The sequence below is a fragment of the Oncorhynchus kisutch genome, linkage group LG15 (assembly GCF_002021735.2).
Source record: "Oncorhynchus kisutch isolate 150728-3 linkage group LG15, Okis_V2, whole genome shotgun sequence".
In the NCBI taxonomy this organism is placed as follows: Eukaryota; Metazoa; Chordata; class Actinopteri; order Salmoniformes; family Salmonidae; genus Oncorhynchus; species Oncorhynchus kisutch.
Genome location: NC_034188.2, coordinates 72,758,380 through 72,778,814, shown reverse-complemented (window position 1 = coordinate 72,778,814; position 20,435 = coordinate 72,758,380). Strand labels below are relative to the sequence as shown.

The 20,435-nt window shown below is 42.5% G+C and overlaps 1 protein-coding gene across 2 annotated transcripts in view; it reads right to left on the bottom strand.

Annotated features, from left to right (window-relative positions):
- LOC109905839 (glycerophosphodiester phosphodiesterase domain-containing protein 5-like) overlaps nucleotides 1-20,435 on the bottom strand; it is a 78,822-nt gene that overhangs the window by 42,457 nt on the left and 15,930 nt on the right. For both annotated transcript variants that reach the window (XM_031791059.1, XM_031791060.1), the window contains exon 2: nucleotides 5,788-5,966. In XM_031791059.1, the coding sequence (XP_031646919.1) occupies nucleotides 5,788-5,904 (117 nt within the window). In that variant the 5' untranslated portion in view covers nucleotides 5,905-5,966. The remainder of the gene's footprint in view (nucleotides 1-5,787; nucleotides 5,967-20,435) is intronic.

The window sequence follows — 20,435 nt, the reverse complement described above, 5'->3', positions numbered from 1 at the left end:
ATGGACCTACCAAGAATTTGGCTGCATGGAAAACATTGATCAAGCACACCCACACCTAGCATGGCACACAGCACAATCCACCTTCACTGCAGGTCAGCAAGCAAGAGAGTCCTCCCACAACACAATCATCAAAAAAATATATCACAGGCAGGGAAATTATAATGAATGCTGCTAGACTAGAGCTTCCACATCAGTGGTGGGCGGGAACGTTTAAGATGAGGGAGGACAATCATGTCATGAGCATGGCCTTATTTCTATTACAGCACATTGGATGACTGACATACATATTCCATTCACCCAGTTTAACATTGATACAACCTAGCCTATGACTTCAACATCTCTCTACACCCATCCTGAGGCTGATACAACCTAACCTATGACTTCAACATAGGTGTCTCCCTCCATCTCTCTCATTTGGCACATTCCAGATAATTATATGATAACACACTTTGGACCGTAGTGTTAAGTGGTGAAGTGCGTTTTAATACAGGACTGGACAGATTCATAGTTTTGATGTACAGAAATTAACCAGAGCATCATTCTATGAGATTGGGGAGTGTGAATGCTAGAAGGAATTGGTTCTCTAGGATAGAACACTCTTGACACATTTATATGGAGACTTATATGGATATTTGCAAGTGTGCCTTCTGGCATGTGCTATCGTGTATGTGATGAGTAATGGGTGGGTTACTCCTCACGCCTCTCATCTTCCTTGCACAGCATTGCCAGGTGAAATAAGTGTCAAAGTGTTCCGTAAGTGCATTCAATAAGCATCATGGAACCTACACAATTTGGGATTTTGTATTTGAATTGAAGGATTGGATACCATTTAGTCCGAGGACTGTTGATGTGCATAAGTAGTATTTCTGTGGATCGAGTTTATGTATGTGCGTACATGTGAAACAGTGGAGGCTTCTCAGAGGAAGAAGGGGAGAACCAAAAGTTATTATTTTTTTAGATAAAACTACACAAAATATATACAAGTCACCAAATAATTTATTAAGACACCGTTTTCCAATGAAGGTCTACAGTACCCTCAACAGCAGTCTGTAGGGTAGCACCATGGTGTATCTGGAGGACAGCTAGCTTCTGTCCTCCTATGGGTACATTGACTTCAATAGAAAACCTAGGAGGCTCACCCCCTTCCATAGACTTGCACAGTCATTATGAAAGGTTGGAGGATATCCTCCAACCTATCAGTGCTCTTGCAGAATGAACTGACATGTCCACCCAATCAAAGGATCAGAGAATGAATCTAGTACCGAAAGCATAAGCTACAGCTAGCTGAGTGAGTGAGTGAGTGAGTGAGTGAGTGAGTGAGTGAGATGGGGCTAGAGAGTGCGCTAGCCGCAGAGAGAGGGACACAGACCACAACACAGAGAGAATGTGTCCTCCCCACCATCACCCACCCTTTCCTCAGGCAATGGTCTGCCCCAGTCTCTCCCCCGGTCTCCTTGTTGCCCTGGCTGAGTGTCCTGGACTAGACCAACAGCTGGTGGGGGTTGTCACTGAATGTCCCACAGCTCCTCGCAGCCCAAATCCCTTCACAATTCCTGCTGCTGTAGAAAATCACTAGTGTGTTTCCCCACCCAGCCCAGGCCCACCTATCAGACCAACAGCATTACCCTGAGAAGACCAGGGTTAGTGTTCCAGCCCTCTGTTCCTCCATCCTCTCTCCAGTAATGGCAAAACTGGTCAGGAGCACCAACAGGCAGTGGCTTCACTTACTACAGAACAGAACGACCTCTTCAGCTCTGTGGAGCTGCTGACCTCATAGCTACAAATAATATGATACAATAATGCCCTAGAGATTTTGCTCTTGCCTGGTCTTGGTCAGCTCTTGATCTGAAACAGCATGTTGTGTTGTCCTTGGACGCTCATATCTGAAGAGTTGAAAAGTTCAGGAAAACATTGGAGACCTTGGTAACCTCGCGGACTGGCTGAACTCACTGAACACTAGCAGAGGGGAGAGAATACAGCCTCTGATAAAAATCACACTGAATGTGGTAAGAGACACACACTACTGCTGAAAGTATGTCCTCTCTAGTTAGCCTTTTGGACATATCTTCTAGAAGGTAGACTACACTTCCACCAACCAACGAAAGCTATATGATTATTGTAAACAAAATGAAAAACAGTGCTTCAAATATTCTCTTGAAGTTTGAATACAACTTTCTTTTAAAGCACAAACCCATGTCTTTACACTAACAGTACCAAGAGCTGGTGACAAGTACTTAACTAATGAGAACCATCCATGTATAATTGTAGTCATATCAATCTTTCATTGATTAGCTCTACACACAGAAAGGATATGACAAGGCATTAGCCATATGGTTGATGACAACAGAAAACCACCTAATAGGCTAGTCTATAAAGGAAAAAACAGAGCTAGTTTGGCAGCCAGGCCTGGCTGTTGTTTATGTTGTTGGAAGTGCTGTACAGACTTTAATAACACGTCTACATGGTATAATTCCCCTCAAAATAGTCAGCAATTATAGTGTGTAAACAGGCCCCTCCTGCCGCTGTGAAACTAGCGAACTCCCAGAGAATCTGGGTAGAGTAGACAGACAGCCGGAGAGGGATTAAAACTGACAGACAGAACACATTTCCCTTTGGAGAGAGACAGGATTCAGGAAGATTAGGCTATTCCCCTCAACCAATATTAGAGGACTTGTTTGAATGTCAGCACTCCTGGAAGTGCAGACTGACTGAAAGGTTCATAGATATGATTATTGAGCTATGGCGACAGGTAGACAAGGTTACCAGTAAATTTGTTTTCAAAGACAGTTGATCATGACCTCCACCATAGGGTATTCATGCAAATGCTTAACTGAAAGTCTTCTATGAAAATGAATATAGAGACATCCTCCTAAACGTTTGTTAACTTGTGTCTCCAACTTCTACAGCTCTGACATACAGAGGTGTTGAAGCTTTTGACCTTTCATTCTGTAGGGAACTAAAAATGTAATGGAAGACAAGAGTTAGCAGGGGAGTGAAATTCATAATTAACATTCTGCTCAGAGAATGTTTCCTGCATGATGTTGGCTGAATGTTCTCTGCCATATTAGACACCTGGTTTTCTAGTATAGTGCAGTCTTTAGCTGTGAGGTAAAACAGTGATGTTGGCTGAATGTTCTCTGCCATATTAGACACCTGGTTTTCTAGTGTAGTGCAGTCTTTAGCTGTGAGGTAAAACAGTGATGGTGGCGAGTGATTTGAAAACAGAATTTCCATTTCACATGTCCCTGTAAGTCATTTGACAGACCAATGCCACAGAATGATGCTCATTCCTACTTCTAGACCCATTGTGCTCCAGGTAAAGACTGGCTAAGTGGAAGAACTCAATTATTACCGAGGCCAGATCAACTTGCAGTGACGTGGGCGGCCTTTTTACAAACCGCTCTAAAACAGAGGCAGGATCACAAAGAGAGGGAGGCTCAGGCAAACTGGCCTGTTCATTATCTGTCTCTGAGAGGAGAGACAACAGCAACCACTTCTATTCTGTTCTGAATCGGGGCATTATGAAGGGAGTGCATGTCACAGTAAGACCTGTGGTTTCTCATGGTCATGGTTCAGTGATGCTGCCCGTCAGGTTCAACACATCACATCATGTAACTGATACCATGTTTTGATTACCAACACTGATTGGGCACTTTGGTCATTAAAGATGCATCTAAAATATGACGTCATCTGACCTGGCAGTGCTGGCACACAAACAGGCAATCTCCCAATCTAAGATGACTATAGGCCTCCAATACAAGGCAGCACAGCAGCCATAGTTAGAGATATTTTGGGATTGAGGCAATGAGGCCCTTGATCTACTTCCCCAGAGTCATATGAACTTGTAGATAGCATTTTTATGGCCCTGTGTCCAGTATGAAGGATGTTAGAGGTAGTTTCACGTGCCAATGCTAATTAGCATTAGCACAATGACTGGAAGTCTATGGGTATTTGCTAGCCTGTTAGCAATTGCGCTAGTTAGCAACTTCTTTGAAACCGCACGCAGAGACATGAAAATATGACTGTGGGAAGTAGATAAAGAGCCTTATTGCCAAAATCCTGAAGTTTCCTTTAAATTCATCCTTATACGCTCTGTTAATTTGAAAGAGAACAAAATGGTGACAATGGAAAGGGCTGTGTGTGACTGTGCATCGGTTCTACCCTGTGGGACATAATTGTATTCGATGTTGGCCTGGATGTCCGTCCATCTCTGCAGAGACCCTTTGGTGCTGTAGCCCTAGGGCCTCGGCTGATGGAGCTGCATAAAACTGACATCCAATTTAACTAATTTTTTACTGGTATATTTCCGTCACAGACAGAGTTTTTATTCATGCTAAGTTAGCAGCATTCAAATGTACAGTACGTCAATAATCGGCTTGTGGGCGGACCCAGAAAAATAAGATACTGAAACATGGCATAATGGGGGTGGGAGGTTGGGATGCAGATTCTGGCAGAGGAGGAGACAAGCAAAGACTCAGTAGCACCATGGAAGGTCCAATATAATCCTGTGGTACTGTGCAATAGACAGGCTGCTGATTGTCCAATTCTCCCCCAGTGGGTCAAAGCACCCACCACACATGGCCAAGGCTGTATGCACACACACACACTAACGTTGCAGTACCATAGCTATCCGTCTCAGAGACAGGATTCTGTGTCTGTTTCCTATTCCCGTCGAAGAATGACAACAACCATATAAAATCCATATAAATTGTTGTTTCTCTGTGCTGATTTTCTTGTCATGTGGCCTTGGTACAGTCAAATATGAATGTGTTCCGTCTATCGGAAGGTTTAAAGAACTGCAGCATTCCCTTCCTGAGGGCAAATAGGGTAGGAATGAAAAGGTCCAAACGTATAGCTCATCCATCCACCATTCGGCAGAGCCTGCAAGTAAAGCTCACCGGATGAGAGCTTGTTCCTACGAATAGAAAAAGGGTACTTGGACATATTTTTGTTTGAAGTGAATGGGAGTTGTAGGATGACACTGCAATCCATGTTATGATGTGTCAAATTGTATGCAAATACCCCTGAGGGAATGGTGCGTTTTCCCTTTCTCTCTCCCCATATGGATCTTTCCAAGCCTTATATCACATTTATGAGACATATAAAACATGTATGGTACATTATATTTCACACACATTTCAGCCCCCTCAGCTCTGTCTCCATGTCCCAGGCTAGCTAAGTGATGGACTATCGTGGTCCAGCCCCCATGCTCTCTCTAAATTACTTATCATGCGGTACTAAATCACTGACAGACAGACCTGGGTTGCATAGCATTACGGAAAACCCACTTAGACAAATAAAGTCTGATGAATGTGACCAAGGGGAGGTTGTGAATGCTTAATAAAAAAAATCTAATACTACTATCTGCAGCACTTACAGGCTTAAAACACAGTACCAAGGTCAAAGACACCTTAAGTGAGAGCACAAGGACATGCTATTAGGGATGGGCTGCAAGGTTATCTGGTAAGAGATAGGCCTACATGGCTCTTTATAAATACAGCTTAAAAGAAGGGGTTATTGTAGGGTAAGGGAAGGCATGGGAGAGGATTACTACCCACATTCCCTGCACACTCACACACCAAATTCAAGTGTTTTTAATTAATAGAGAGAGATAAGATGCAGTGTGGCACTGTAATCCTGCAGTGGAATTGCACAGAAAAATAAAAACTGTCCAGTACCATTCAATAACACTCGATCCCTTCAACCAACAGACATTTGGGCCATAACAGACCTTCCAGAAATATGGTGATTTAGGTCCAAACATAAGGTCTGCTGGGCAGAACTCACCTTGGTGGTGTCATCATGTGAGCGCTGGTACCGTTTCCAGCGGCATCCATAAATCCCTGTGAGACATGACAAACACAGCTGCCTCTCATAGACCTGCAGGGGTTGGTGCTTCACCATGCTCCTTCAGTCCTGGCACGCCTCCAGACCACTAACATCCCATTGACCAAACTGGAGCCTGCCTGGGAGCGGAACAAGGAAACAGAAACGTCAGTATTGCCTTCAATACATGCTACAAGGAAATATTGTATCCATTAGGACATGACAGGTGTATGGGTGATTGTTGTATTTCACTGAGGTGACATTTGAATATCAACAGTCAGCAAGAGAAAAAATTTGAATATCAACATGCCACAGGCATATCTACGCATTTTAATACCAACATATTGCACTGAACTAGAAAGACAAGAAAGTGGTCGTTGAATTAGAATAGATTGAACCATTCTCACAATAGAAATGCCAGGGCCAAATTCTGGTCCCAGTCCGCCCCTGCACAGTACAATGACAAGCACCTTCGGTGCTTTGATGCTAAGCCACAAATTTGAATTGCCATTGTCAAGCCCTGTTTCCAATGACAACTGTGACTGTCTCCCGTGGCTTCCATCGATACAAGGTCAGAGCTAAATTACAATCCAATTGAAAGGACTAGGTGCAGAGTGTCTATTGAACATTACATTAAACTACAATGACATTGAATTTGTTGAATATCCCTTTACTCTCAGAGGATCACAGCCTGGCTGGGTTCTACGGCAGAGTAGAGGGCACCAGGACTTTGTCGAATGTGTTTGTGTGTGGTGCCCACTGGGCAGGCAGGGCAGGATCCAGCCTTGGCCTGGGTCTACTCTGACTAATCCCAGATGAATTACTCAGAGAATGACTAAAGGTCCTGCTGGCTCAGCAGCAACTGATTTCAGTTGCAATAATAACAATAATAATGGCAATAACATTAAGCCAGGGCCTGGCTGGCTCAATAAATGTCACAGTCCTCCTGGGGTATGAAGGAGCATGCTGATCAAGTTAACTCTGAAAAACACATGCTGATTACAATCGGAAAGTGAAACAACCCAGTATCAAGAGTGTAAATAATTGACCTGTACACAAGATTACAACCCAAGATGTGAATTTAAACTCCAAGTAAACATGATTAACAAAAATGATTACAAATGGAGATTAGAATGCAATATTATCAGCATGTTTCTCAATTGAAGACTGTGCCTGACTTGCTAGTCCTCCCACTGTGCCGGTTTTAAATTGCAGCTATCTGTATGGGCCGTCTGTGAGCAGCACTGTGTTTCAGGAGGGATTTGAAATACATGTTAATTACACCCATCAGCATGCAATCAGGGCAGCGTGAGCTCTATGGCTTTGGACAGCTGTTTATTTGCCTCATCAGAGGGGGTTGTGCTTCCTGTCATAAGTGGAACTGCCGTGAGGAGGGCATGGGGCTCATCAAGACCACTCTGTCACACCCCAGCTGGCCCTGTCACCACAGCTCCGTGACCAGACCAGTCAGGCTGAGCACTGTTGTGTAGTTTGACTAGTCCTGGTTGAGGAGCTTCAGGGTGTTGTAGGGTTTAGCTGAGGATCAGACACTGCTGCCTGCCCTGCCTCGCAGAAGCACAGTTATTTGATCATCTGTTTTTTGTCTAAATAAATCACATCAGAGCAGTGGATGGCTTTATAACGCAAGCACAAACCACAGGCTTATAAAATCTGCTATGGAAACAAACTGCTGTCCAAAGTCTTCATCCTCCCAGGCTGCACTGCTTCCATCAGAATCCTTTGGCTCAGGGATGTAACTATGGGACTATATGCACTTCATATCGAATGAACTGGGGCACTAGTACTTCAAGGGTCTAGTGAGGAATGAATATACACTGTTCAAAAGTTTGGGGTAACTAAGAACTGTCCTTGTTTTTGAACGAAGGCCAGAATCCCAGAGTTGCCTCTACACTGTTGACATTGAGACTGGTATTTTGCAGGTACTATTTAATGAAGCTGCCAGTTGAGGACTTGTGAGGCGTCTGTTTCTCAAACTAGACACTAACGAACTTGCCCACTTGTTCAGTTGTGCACCGGGGCCTCCCACTCCCCTTTCTATTCTGGTTAGAGCCAGTTTGAACTGTTCTGTGCAGGGAGTAGTACACAGCGTTGTACGAGATATTCAGTTTCTTGGCAATTTATCGCATGGAATAGCCTTCATTTCTCAGAACAAGAATAGACTGACGAGTTTCAGAAGAAAGTTTGTTTAAGTCCAGTTTGATTGCTTCTTTAAGCAACAGTTTTCAGCTGTGCTAACAATTGCAAAAGGGTTTTCTAATGATCAATTAGCTTTTCAAAATGATGAACTTGGATTAGCTAACAATGTGCCATTGGAACACAGAAGTGATGGTTGCTGATCAAATCAAATCAAATCAAATTTATTTATATAGCCCTTCGTACATCAGCTGATATCTCAAAGTGCTGTACAGAAACCCAGCCTAAAACCCCAAACAGCAAGCAATGCAGGTGGAGAAGCACAGTGGCTAGGAAAAACTCCCTAGAAAGGCCAATACCTAGGAAGAAACCTAGAGAGGAACCAGGCTATGTGGGGTGGCCAGTCCTCTTCTGGCTGTGCCGGGTGGAGATTATAACAGAACATGGTCAAGATGTTCAATGTTCATAAATGACCAGCATGGTCGAATAATAATAAGGCAGAACAGTTGAAACTAGAGCAGCAGCACAGTCAGGTGGAAGTTGAAACTGGAGCAGCAGCATGGCCAGGTAGACTGGGGACAGCAAGGAGTCATCATGTCAGGTAGTCCTGGGGCATGGTCCTAGGGCTCAGGTCAGTTGAAACTGGAACAGCAGCATGGCCAGGTGGACTGGGGACAGCAAGGAGTCATCATGTCAGGTAGTCCTGGGGCATGGTCCTAGGGCTCAGGTCCTCCGAGAGAGAGAAAGAAAGAGAGAAGGAGAGAATTAGAGAACGCACACTTAGATTCACACAGGACACCGAATAGGACAGGAGAAGTACTCCAGATATAACAAACTGACCCCAGCCCCCCGACACATAAACTACTGCAGCATAAATACTGGAGGCTGAGACAGGAGGGGTCAGGAGACACTGTGGCCCCATCCGAGGACACCCCCGGACAGGGCCAAACAGGAAGGATATAACCCCACCCACTTTGCCAAAGCACAGCCCCCACACCACTAGAGGGATATCTTCAACCACCAACTTACCATCCTGAGACAAGGCTGAGTATAGCCCACAAAGATCTCCGCCACGGCACAACCCAAGGGGGGGGGGGCGCCAACCCAGACAGGATGACCACAACAGTGAATCAACCCACTCAGGTGACGCACCCCCTCCAGGGACAGCATGAGAGAGCCCCAGCAAGCCAGTGACTCAGCCCCTGTAATAGGGTTAGAGGCAGAGAATCCCAGTGGAAAGAGGGGAACCGGCCAGGCAGAGACAGCAAGGGCGGTTCGTTGCTCCAGAGCCTTTCCGTTCACCTTCCCACTCCTGGGCCAGACTACACTCAATCATATGACCCACTGAAGAGATGAGTCTTCAGTAAAGACTTAAAGGTTGAGACCGAGTTTGCGTCTCTGACATGGGTAGGCAGACCGTTCCATAAAAATGGAGCTCTATAGGAGAAAGCCCTGCCTCCAGCTGTTTGCTTAGAAATTCTAGGGACAATTAGGAGGCCTGCGTCTTGTGACCGTAGCGTACGTATAGGTATGTACGGCAGGACCAAATCAGAGAGATAGGTAGGAGCATGCCCATGTAATGCTTTGTAGGTTAGCAGTAAAACCTTGAAATCAGCCCTTGCTTTGACAGGAAGCCAGTGTAGAGAGGCTAGCACTGGAGTAATATGATCAAATTTTTTGGTTCTAGTCAGGATTCTAGCAGCCGTATTTAGCACTAACTGAAGTTTATTTAGTGCTTTATCCGGGTAGCCGGAAAATAGAGCATTGCAGTAGTCTAACCTAGAAGTGACAAAAGCATGGATTAATTTTTCTGCATCATTTTTGGACAGAAAGTTTGATTTTTGCAATGTTACGTAGATGGAAAAAAGCTGTCCTCGAAATGGTCTTGATATGTTCTTCAAAAGAGAGATCAGGGTCCAGAGTAACGCCGAGGTCCTTCACAGTTTTATTTGAGACGACTGTACAACCATTAAGATTAATTGTCAGATTCAACAGAAGATCTCTTTGTTTCTTGGGACCTAGAACAAGCATCTCTGTTTTGTCCGAGTTTAATAGTAGAAAGTTTGCAGCCATCCACTTCCTTATGTCTGAAACACATGCTTCTAGCGAGGGCAATTTTGGGGCTTCACCATGTTTCATTGAAATGTACAGCTGTGTGTCATCCGCATAGCAGTGAAAGTTTACATTATGTTTTCGAATAACATCCCCAAGAGGTAAAATATATAGTGAAAACAATAGTGGTCCTAAAACGGAACCTTGAGGAACACCGAAATTTACAGTTGATTTGTCAGAGGACAAACCATTCACAGAGACAAACTGATATCTTTCCGACAGATAAGATCTAAACCAGGCCAGAACATGTCCGTGTAGACCAATTTGGGTTTCCAATCTCTCCAAAAGAATGTGGTGATCGATGGTATCAAAAGCAGCACTAAGGTCTAGGAGCACGAGGACAGATGCAGAGCCTCGGTCCGATGCCATTAAAATGTCATTTACCACCTTCACAAGTGCCGTCTCAGTGCTATGATGGGGTCTAAAACCAGACTGAAGCATTTCGTATACATTGTTTGTCTTCAGGAAGGCAGTGAGTTGCTGCGCAACAGCCTTCTCTAAAATTTTTGAGAGGAATGGAAGATTCGATATAGGCCGATAGTTTTTTATATTTTCTGGGTCAAGGTTTGGCTTTTTCAAGAGAGGCTTTATTACTGCCACTTTTAGTGAGTTTGGTACACATCCAGTGGATAGAGAGCCGTTTATTATGTTCAACATAGGAGGGCCAAGCACAGGAAGCAGCTCTTTCAGTAGTTTAGTTGGAATAGGGTCCAGTATGCAGCTTGAAGGTTTAGAGGCCGTGATTATTTTCATCATTGTGTCAAGAGATATAGTACTAAAACACTTGAGCGTCTCTCTTGATCCTAGGTCCTGGCAGAGTTGTGCAGACTCAGGACAACTGAGGTTTGGAGGAATACGCAGGTTTAAAGAGGAGTCCGTAATTTGCTTTCTAATAATCATAATCTTTTCCTCAAAGAAGTTCATGAATTTATCACTGCTAAAGTGAAAGTCATCCTCTCTTGGGGAATGCTGCTTTTTAGTTAGCTTTGCCACAGTATTAAAAAGGAATTTCGGATTGTTCTTATTTTCCTCAATTAAGTTAGAAAAATAGGATGATCGAGCAGCAGTAAGGGCTCTACGGTACTGCACGGTACCGTCCTTCCAAGCTAGTCGGAAGACTTCCAGTTTGGAAGTAATGGGCCAGTGTCAGCCTATGTAGATATTTCATAAAAATAAAGAAAATCTGCCGTTTCCAGCTACAATAGTCATTTACAACATTACCAATGTCTACACTGTATTTCTTATCAATTTGATGTTATTTTAAAATTAGCAAAAAAATAAATTAATTGCTTTTCTTTCAAAAACAAGGACATTTCTAAGTGACCCCAAACTTTTGAATGGTAGTGTATTAAAGGGAGTACTGCATAATTAAGTAGGACTGGCTTCTATTCTGTGGCACTATCCTGTGTGTGTATTAATACGGAGAAGAAAGGACTTGGGAGGGGCTTAGTTCCATAGACAGGATGACGACACTGAACTAACCAACTTCAAATGTGAGCTCAAGTAAAGCATATACACATCTATTATAGGTCATCCTATTATGTAGTAGGGTTAATAAGCAGCCTGTAGTGAATATATTGGATCATGATAATTATTTGTATTTAGGCTTCCAGTCCAGTTTCGAGAGTAGAGATGGATCATTACACATCTTTACAACACCAACATTAAACATATTGACATGTGTAAACTAATTCAAATATAGTCAACAAAACCTTTGATATGATGAGTTTGATCTCCAACATGGGGTCTGGGTGTTGAGGCAGCTGCTTTAACACCCGAGATGTGCAAGGGAAGCATTATGGTCATGTTTCTCACAGCATCAGTACTAGTGATATCAGTCCCTCCTTATTAAAGGCCATATGCATTAACATAATATGCCAATTACTAACCCTCACTGCATGGCACCTTCACAACTAAACATTTCCCACTGTGTGTATACTGTATTGGATCAGAGTTGACAGAGTAAATATAGCCTATGCAGAGTAGAATTTAATTGCAGAGCAATATTGTTCTCATCATATCCAATGTGATCCAATTGCGTAAAAGCATAAATGAAATGTGTATGAAGTGCATTCTTCTCATCACTAAGTTTCCCTGAGCATTATGCAATAATGACCGATTGCCAGTAAAGAAGCCTGGCAGTATACAGTTAGGAGAGTGGGCTGCCCCAACAAAGTCACAGATTGTCTGTGACCGTCTGCTAAACAAGACCAGCTCTTTCTTTACAAAGCCAGAGGTTGTCAAACTATTTGTTGCGGACAGTAAATCACGTGTTGCCTTGAATGCCCTCTGTCCTAATGTCTGAAAAATAAGATCGAAGGGCGAGGAAGACCCCAAAAATGTTCATCTTAGATTCTGCTGCCTCATTTCCTTCAATCAAAGAGGCAGAGAGAAACAGTCTGCAGGGTAGGAAATGCTTCAGCACTTTTCCCTGGCCAGCAGACAGAGGGGAGAGGGAGACTCCTTTAACCAACAAACAGATTGGAAGGAGACTGAGGCCAAGTAGCACAGGCCTTCAGCATGACCAGATGCCAGGCCACAGCTATTGGGTTGGAGTGTTACAGAGAACACAGTAGACACCTCTCAGATTCTCATAGCTTCTCATCTTAGCTGACCTAACACACTGGAATCAGCAGGAGCTCAAAGACTCAATCGGCTGCTAAACATCACAGCTCAGTGTCAGTCGGATTCCAAAGGCTGTTTAAGATTACAAAGTCTATAGACAATTGACCCTTCGCCAAGCCCTGCCCCAGAATTTAGGGCAAACAATCGCAGCACTCCAACGGATAGCAACTGTCGTCAAGTCCGATATCTTGGACAATCTCAAGTTTTAAATCGCATGAAACTGGAAATTAACCAATACTCTGTTGTTCATGCAATGGAATGGTCAAATGTATATATTATATTATTTATTTATATATTATTTATATATATTATTTTTTTAAGTGAATGGGTGACAGAGAGAAACAAAATGGTACAGTTTGAGGCCATGTGGCAGAAAGTGATAAGAGCGCTGGAGATAATCGTGGGGGCTAGTGGGTCTGGGCAGGTGTGATGTAGTGATGTGTGTATGATGTAGTCGTATGTATGCATGTTTTGTATCGTTTATAAAAGATTAAATCAGATTTTTATTATAATTGCAGGAAAGCTATGGAAAAACAGTTCTTATAAAATCAATGTTAAAAATGGCTAAACAAATTGTACAGTGCACCAGGAGTACTTGCTACTGTGATTCCTGATGTGCAGAACCTGAGTATTTTTCTAATCCGAAATTGTTACATTGTTTGCTAGCTCAGCTGGTTAGCTAGCTCAGTCTCATTGACCCCCAAGCATTGCTAAAGCTAGCTAGCCACTTAATATAACTTGTTTTTTTCCTAAAATGTACGTTAGCTAGCTAAGCTAGCTCCCATGTGCTGTCGCCTTCAGGATATGATTTGAGAACACTATTTAGCTCCAAAAATGGTTATAGCTTTGACTGCATGCTGACAGTGACTTAAGAGCCATTCAACATTGTAATGCAGTCCACCACAACATACCCAAGAGTTTCCCGATTAGGAAAGGGTAGTCGGTGTTAAATTGAATTGGGTATTAGAAACAGTTTGAGATCAGGGGATTTCGCAAGTGGTTGAATGGGGAATTGGGCTTCCCGGGAAAATGTTGTCTGAGGTTTCAACAGTAACCAAGGGGGGGGGGGGCTTAGCAAAGGGTCAATTGTTTAGAAGGAGCTCTGAGCTCCAAGCATGGATTCAATTTTTCAATTGATAGATGACTTTGGTCCATTTATTAGTAGCAGGCTTTCTATCATAAGACTACTGTACCTCAAAGGATTTTATTGGCTTTAATAAATCTCTCCTCATTGCAATTAAAAACCACCATCATCTCCTTGGAGAATTGAGCTATGGCCATCAAGCTCATAGATGAATAGGGGAGGCTTTGGTTAATTAAATGCCCTTTGAGGAGTCCATTTTAACGAGCAGGCTGATAGTGCTCAGATCACAGACGTTTAAAGCATCTCAATCTCGGGCAGAGTTAATCCATCAGCGGAGTGATGACAGTCTCACCCTGTCACTCAGTGCAACGTCTGCCTTCTGTGATTCATCAACACATTTAATTAACAGATGGTTGGTTTTCATTTGGTCAAATGCGAAACAAGTTACTTCCGAGTCAGTCACTCTCCCACACGGCTCCAAAACGCTGACACAGCTCCTTGTCCCACTCGCTCTAAAACCCTCGCCAGGAACTGTGACGCATATTCATGAGCCAGAGAGCTCACCGCGAGGCGCGGAGTGACATGCTACGACTGCCTGTTTAGGTGTGTGGGCTCCAGCCTCACTCTGTGCAGGTTTGATAGAGTTCCATGTGCAGTGGGCGGAAATATTTGGTCTCTCCATTTCCCATCCTGTATTAGACTCTTCAGGCCTAGTAAAAGGTACCCAAGAATACATTAGGGAGTAGATATAGTGGAAGTATTCATGAGTGCCTACACACTCCACATCAACCCACTGAGGTACAAAAGCACCATCAATGTGGTTTATTTATAATAATATGACAAATTTCTTCAAGCAAACATTCACTATTCTGCATTTAGGCATTCCATTTTGAAATACAATTTGAACTTTGTCTATAATGGGACCACTTATAATGAAACAAGGGGAATCTCAAAAGGCACACTGAAACTTTGAATAATTAGCATAAAACAGCAGATTGAGTGATACAGTGGAGAAAGCTATTATGTAGCCCATCCTCTCATATTTCAAATCCTCCTCCTATTTCAGGGGCAATCATTCTAGGTAAACCCTGTTTAGGGAATGTCCTTGTTTTTGTCCAAAATAACATAAAATTGATCAGAAATACAGTGTAGACATTGTTAATGTTGTAAATGACTATTGTAGCTGGAAACAAGAGGTTGACCGATTAATCGGAATGGCCGATTAATTAGGGCAGATTTCAAGTAATTGGCATTTTTGGACACCGATCATGTCCGATTTACATTGCACTCCGGGAGGAGACTGCGTGGCAGGCTGACTACTTGTTATGTGAGTGCCGCAAGGAGCCAAGGTAAGTTGCTAGCTAGCATTAAACGTTTCTTATAAAAAACATTCAATCTTAACATAATCATTAGTCAACTACGAGGTTGATGATATTGCTAGTTTATCTAGCGTGTCCTGCGTTGCATATAAATCAATGCGGTGCCTGTTAATTTATCATTGAATCACAGCCTACTTCGCCAAACGGGTGATTTAACAAGCGCATTTGCGAAAAAAGCACTGTCGTTGCACCAATGTGTACCTAACCATAAACAACGCCTTTCTTAAAATCAATACACAGAAGTATACTTTTTTTTAAAACCTGCATATTTAGTTAAAAGAAATCCAGGTTAGCAGGCAATATTAAACTAGGGAAATTGTGTCACTTCTCTTGCGTTCATTGCACGCAGAGTCAGGGTATATGCAACAGTTTGGGCCGCCTGGCTTGTTGCGAAATAATTTGCCAGAGTTTTATGTAATTATGTCATAATATTGAAGGTTGTGCAATGTAACAGGAATATCTACACTTATGGATGCCACCCATTAGATAAAATACGGAACGGTTCTGTATTTCGCTGAAAGAATAAACGTTTTGTTTTCGAAATGATAGTTTCCGGATTTGACCATATTAATGCCCTAAGGCTCGTATTTCTGTGTGTTATATTATAATTAAGTATATGATTTGATAGAGCAGTTTGACTGAGCGGTGGTAGGCAGCAGCTGGCTCGTAAGCATTCATTCAAACAGCACTTTACTGCGTTTGCCAGCAGCATTGCGCTGTTAATGACTTCAAGCCCATCAACTCCCGAGATTAGGCTGGCAATACTAAACTACCTATTAGAACATCCAATAGTCAAAGGTAAATGAAATTCAAATGGTAGAGAGAGAAATAGTCCTATAATAATAACTACAAGCTAAAACTTCTTACCTTGGAATTTAAGACTCACGTTAAAAAGGAACCACCAGCTTTCATATGTTCTCATGTTCTTAAATAGAACTTAAATGTTACACATGGCACTTTTACTTTCTTCTCCAACAGTTTGTTTTTGCATTATTTAAACCAAATTGAACAGGTTCCATTATTTACTTGAGGCTAAATTGATTTTATTGATGTATTAAGTTAACATAAGTGTTCATTCAGTATTGTTGTAATTGTCATTATTACAAATAAATAAAATGTTAAAAATTATTGGTATCAGCTTTTATGGTCCTCCAATAATCGGTATCGGCGTTGAAAAATTATAATGGGTCGACCTCTAATTAAAAGCATCATTTATCCCATTCTTCTCAATTATGATGCCAGAGTTAGTCAGACAATTAGAACTGTCAAAAAGTAATACAAATAGCTTTTTAGCAAAGAGCCATTTTTCAAGCAAGAATTTCACTAGGACTGAGTGTGGAGGGGAAAACTGAAAATGTGCTATTATTGGTCCATTAAACAATTTACCACATGGTGATGTCACCATTGAAGGTCAAATCTCCACCCCACTAAAACAGGTGGAAAATTCAGGCAGTCTTTTCAAACAGCTTTTACACTTAAAAGGGGCATTATCATTTTCATAATTTCATGTATTACTCGAAATTCACAGTGTTGACTGAACTGGGCCTTTAAATACTCACTGTAGATCACTATACTAATTGCACCTTATGTTTCAAGTGGGAATAATTACAATCTCACTATTTCAGCAAATTTTGAGAATGTCTCAGAAATTTGAGAACCTTTTGAGAATGTCACAGTAAAGAAAATTAATCATAATATGAACATCTTCAATATGAATAATTAAGGTTATGAGTCGTGTTTTGCTTGCTATCCTTGAAGTGGTTGACTCATTACAAAGCTTTTCCTTCAAAACACAGTCACATGAATGAATACAGATTTTATGTACAGTAAGCACACAAGACCGGTGGCATGGCAGTTCAAGGTACCTCAACTCTCTGACGTCTATACCCCACGACACTGGGTTGAAACAACAACTCAGTATTCAGAGTACTCAACACCAGCTTGTTCAGAAAACCCAGCTGTCAGAACAAGTTGGCCTCTATTGGAGGCCCATATAAAGTTGCATAATATGTCCTCCTGGATCTGTCAACATGTACAGTCTGCACATTTCAACAAGCAACGAGTCATTTTTATTGATTTCTTATTCATAATCATGGCCATTAGGTGAAGCTACAAGCCATAGTCTATTCTACCGGAGATGTTGTGCAAGATATCTAGTAGTGCTATCTATTACCAAGTCATTTCGCTCACTGTGCACGCCCTGCAGACAGGAAAGAGCAATAAGTGCTTTAAGAGCTGTGTGCACTAAAGAATGAGTAACAAGCCTAATACAGTTACTCATTTGTGGATTGCTGCCTGGCATATGGAAAGCAGGCGAACAGGCTGTTGCCTATAATATGCCAGCAGAAGATGAATCATGCATCAATTCAAACTAACAGAAAGGCTTGTAGTCGAGGGAAATCAAGCCTCCCAGTCAGACCGTTGAGGGATAGCTATCTACTAGCTGTTACCAGGGCCAGGGCTAGCAAAAGAATCAGGAAAGTAGAGTTTAGGCCGCTAACTCAAAGCAAACTATTCACCACCACTGCTCCTCATAGTCCCTATCCACACAAGCACAAAGGAGCCAGGGAACACTTTTCAAAGCTCTGCCGAGAGAGGGGTCGACTTTGTGGGTAAAAATCTTTTTTACAAAAAAGAGGAATTGACTGAAGTGAAGATTTTGCACCGACTGCAGTGCTTGTGAAACACCTTTTTAGGAAGACTTGAGACGGCAGGTTCTCAAAAGTCAAACAACAAGGGCACCTGATGGAATAGGCCCATCTTATCGTGTGATACTGAAGGGTGACCAGATGATATAGACATGTTGATCTGTTTAGCTTTTGGTGAGGAAGGCAAATGTGATTGAGTCACACACACACACACACACACACACACACACACACACACACTATATTCAATATAAGCATGTGAAAACAAAGTTCAAAGAGGTGGTGGGTAATTAGTTGTTTTGACACAGTTACTCAATATTGTTCACCACTGAAAAGGTGCAATGTTGTCCAACAAGTTTTCAGATATCTCTGCTAAAATTGTGAACATGAGACTTTAAGCACTGTATTTACTCAAGATGAACTAATGATCCAGTCTTAGAACATCTCCAAAAATAGAGCATGTTAACCTCCATTTCGTAATGATCTAGACAGATATTAGATATGCAAAATCCTGCAAATGAAAGATATTCGAAGTAAAATAAATATTTTTTCAGCTACAGCTAAAAAAAAAAGGAAGTAGGCCAACCGTAGATTAACATGTGTGAATGCATTTGAACTCCACAAATGGAATATAAATGCGCAATTTGTTTTCAAGTGTCACTGTCATAGGCAGGCATCCGGTGAGGAGAGTCAGGAGACAGACTGCGAGATGGTACATTCACTCAAATATCATTCCACAACTAACATCAAGCGAGGCATTACAGAAAGAGAACGTCCGAAAGGCACCGTCTTCAGATTGCCAGAAGGCACAGGGAACGTCACAGTAACCTGAAGCACAGTCCCTCTGCAAGTAAAGCGTAATATTGCACAGAGTAGTCACAGGGAAACTTTCCAAACTGCTGACATCTGTGTGCGAGGGTATAACCTAATGCGTTGCAAACAGTGTCATGAGGATAGCTGGCAGCAACGTTTTTCCCTTGGCAATAATAACACTGAAGCAAGCAATGAAGAAGCATCTCCATTTCTTAAGATTTACAGTCAATTAGGTTTGCCTCATTAACAGATTCAACATTTGCAAGCACTGAATTTCCCCAGCTCTAAATTCTTCAAAAATACTGTACAGCATTTGAAAGGCAAGGCTGAGACTAAACCAGATACATCATTCTGATAAATGGTTCAGTGCTAAGTCTGCTAAGTCTAATAATGTTTTGGTATTACTGAGAATGATTGAGGTTGTGCCACTGGGTCATTCATTTAATTTAATGTTAATACAATGAATCAATAAAGGAACAGCCGTCACCCAGCTCATTGGGAGCATGATGGCACGCTGGAAGTCTGCCAGGAAAGGTCAGCATTGGGATCATGATAGAGCACCAAAAGTATGCCAGGACAGGAGAGGTACAGTAGAATTGGGTCAAATGCCATAAAGAGATCGTCCTCTCAATTTTTATCAGAGAAAAGGATCAATCTCAGAGGAAGCGATCAGGACCGGTCTCCTCTCATGGGCCAAGGAGAGGTGTGATCTGACGCAGGAAGAGAAGAGCCGAGTCAGCCAGTTGGTAATGCTGGCTGTTATACTGCATCCAGGGTGCAATTGGAGTCAGAGCTCCAGAAGGTGATTGATGGAGCTCAGATCAGACAATAGACTTAGGTAAATATAGCCTTCTCCTTGGGGAGACATCACCTGCTGGGGGACCAAACAATCCATTACAACAGGCGTCCTCATATTGCTGTGGGCATACACAGGCAGGCATGCAAGGCGAATATGCTGTAATCCAGAATTACCTTCCATATTTTCAAGGATAACATATGAAGATGAAAATTCTAAAATATGCACTAGAGTGGAGACAGATGGAGAAAAAAAAAACATGCAAAGAAGATATTGCATGGATACACAGGGCAAAGACTAATCACACACTGCTAGGTTTCAAACACAGTTTAGTTCTTCTTGATCAAACAGCCAATTAAATCAGACGGGCATTAAATCAGCAGTAGTGCACTTTCAGCCTGTAAAGTGGTGGTGCGTTTCAATGAGTCATGCAGTCTCAGTAACAGTGAGCCCATCCCTCCCAGCAGCCTCTCGGTTATCATGTGGGCACAACGTGTTTGCAGACACCTCGTCTCCCTGAGAAGTGAAAGCCTGTGATTAAGGCTACCACAGAGATAGTGGAGAAGAGCAGCGCTAACCAACAGGATGGTGCTAGGGTACACGGTGGAATGTTTGATTATCACATATTCTAAGTCAGAGCCGTCCAGAGTAGTGATGCTGGACGGGCGGGCAGGTGCGGGTGTAGTGATCGGTTGAAGAGCATTCATTTAGTTTTACTTGCATTTAAGAGCAGTTGGAGGCCACGGAAGGAGAGTTGTATGGCATTGAAGCTCGTCTGGAGGTTAGTTAACAGTGTCCAAATAGGGGCCAGAAGTATACAGAATGGTGTCGTCTGCGTAGAGGTGGATCAGAGAATCACCAGCAGCAAGAGTGACATCATTGATGTATACAGAGAAGAGTGGGACCGAGAATTGAACCCTGTGGCACCCCGATAGAGGCTGCCAGAGGTCCGGACAACAGACCCTCCGATTTGACACACTGAACTCGATCAGAGAAGT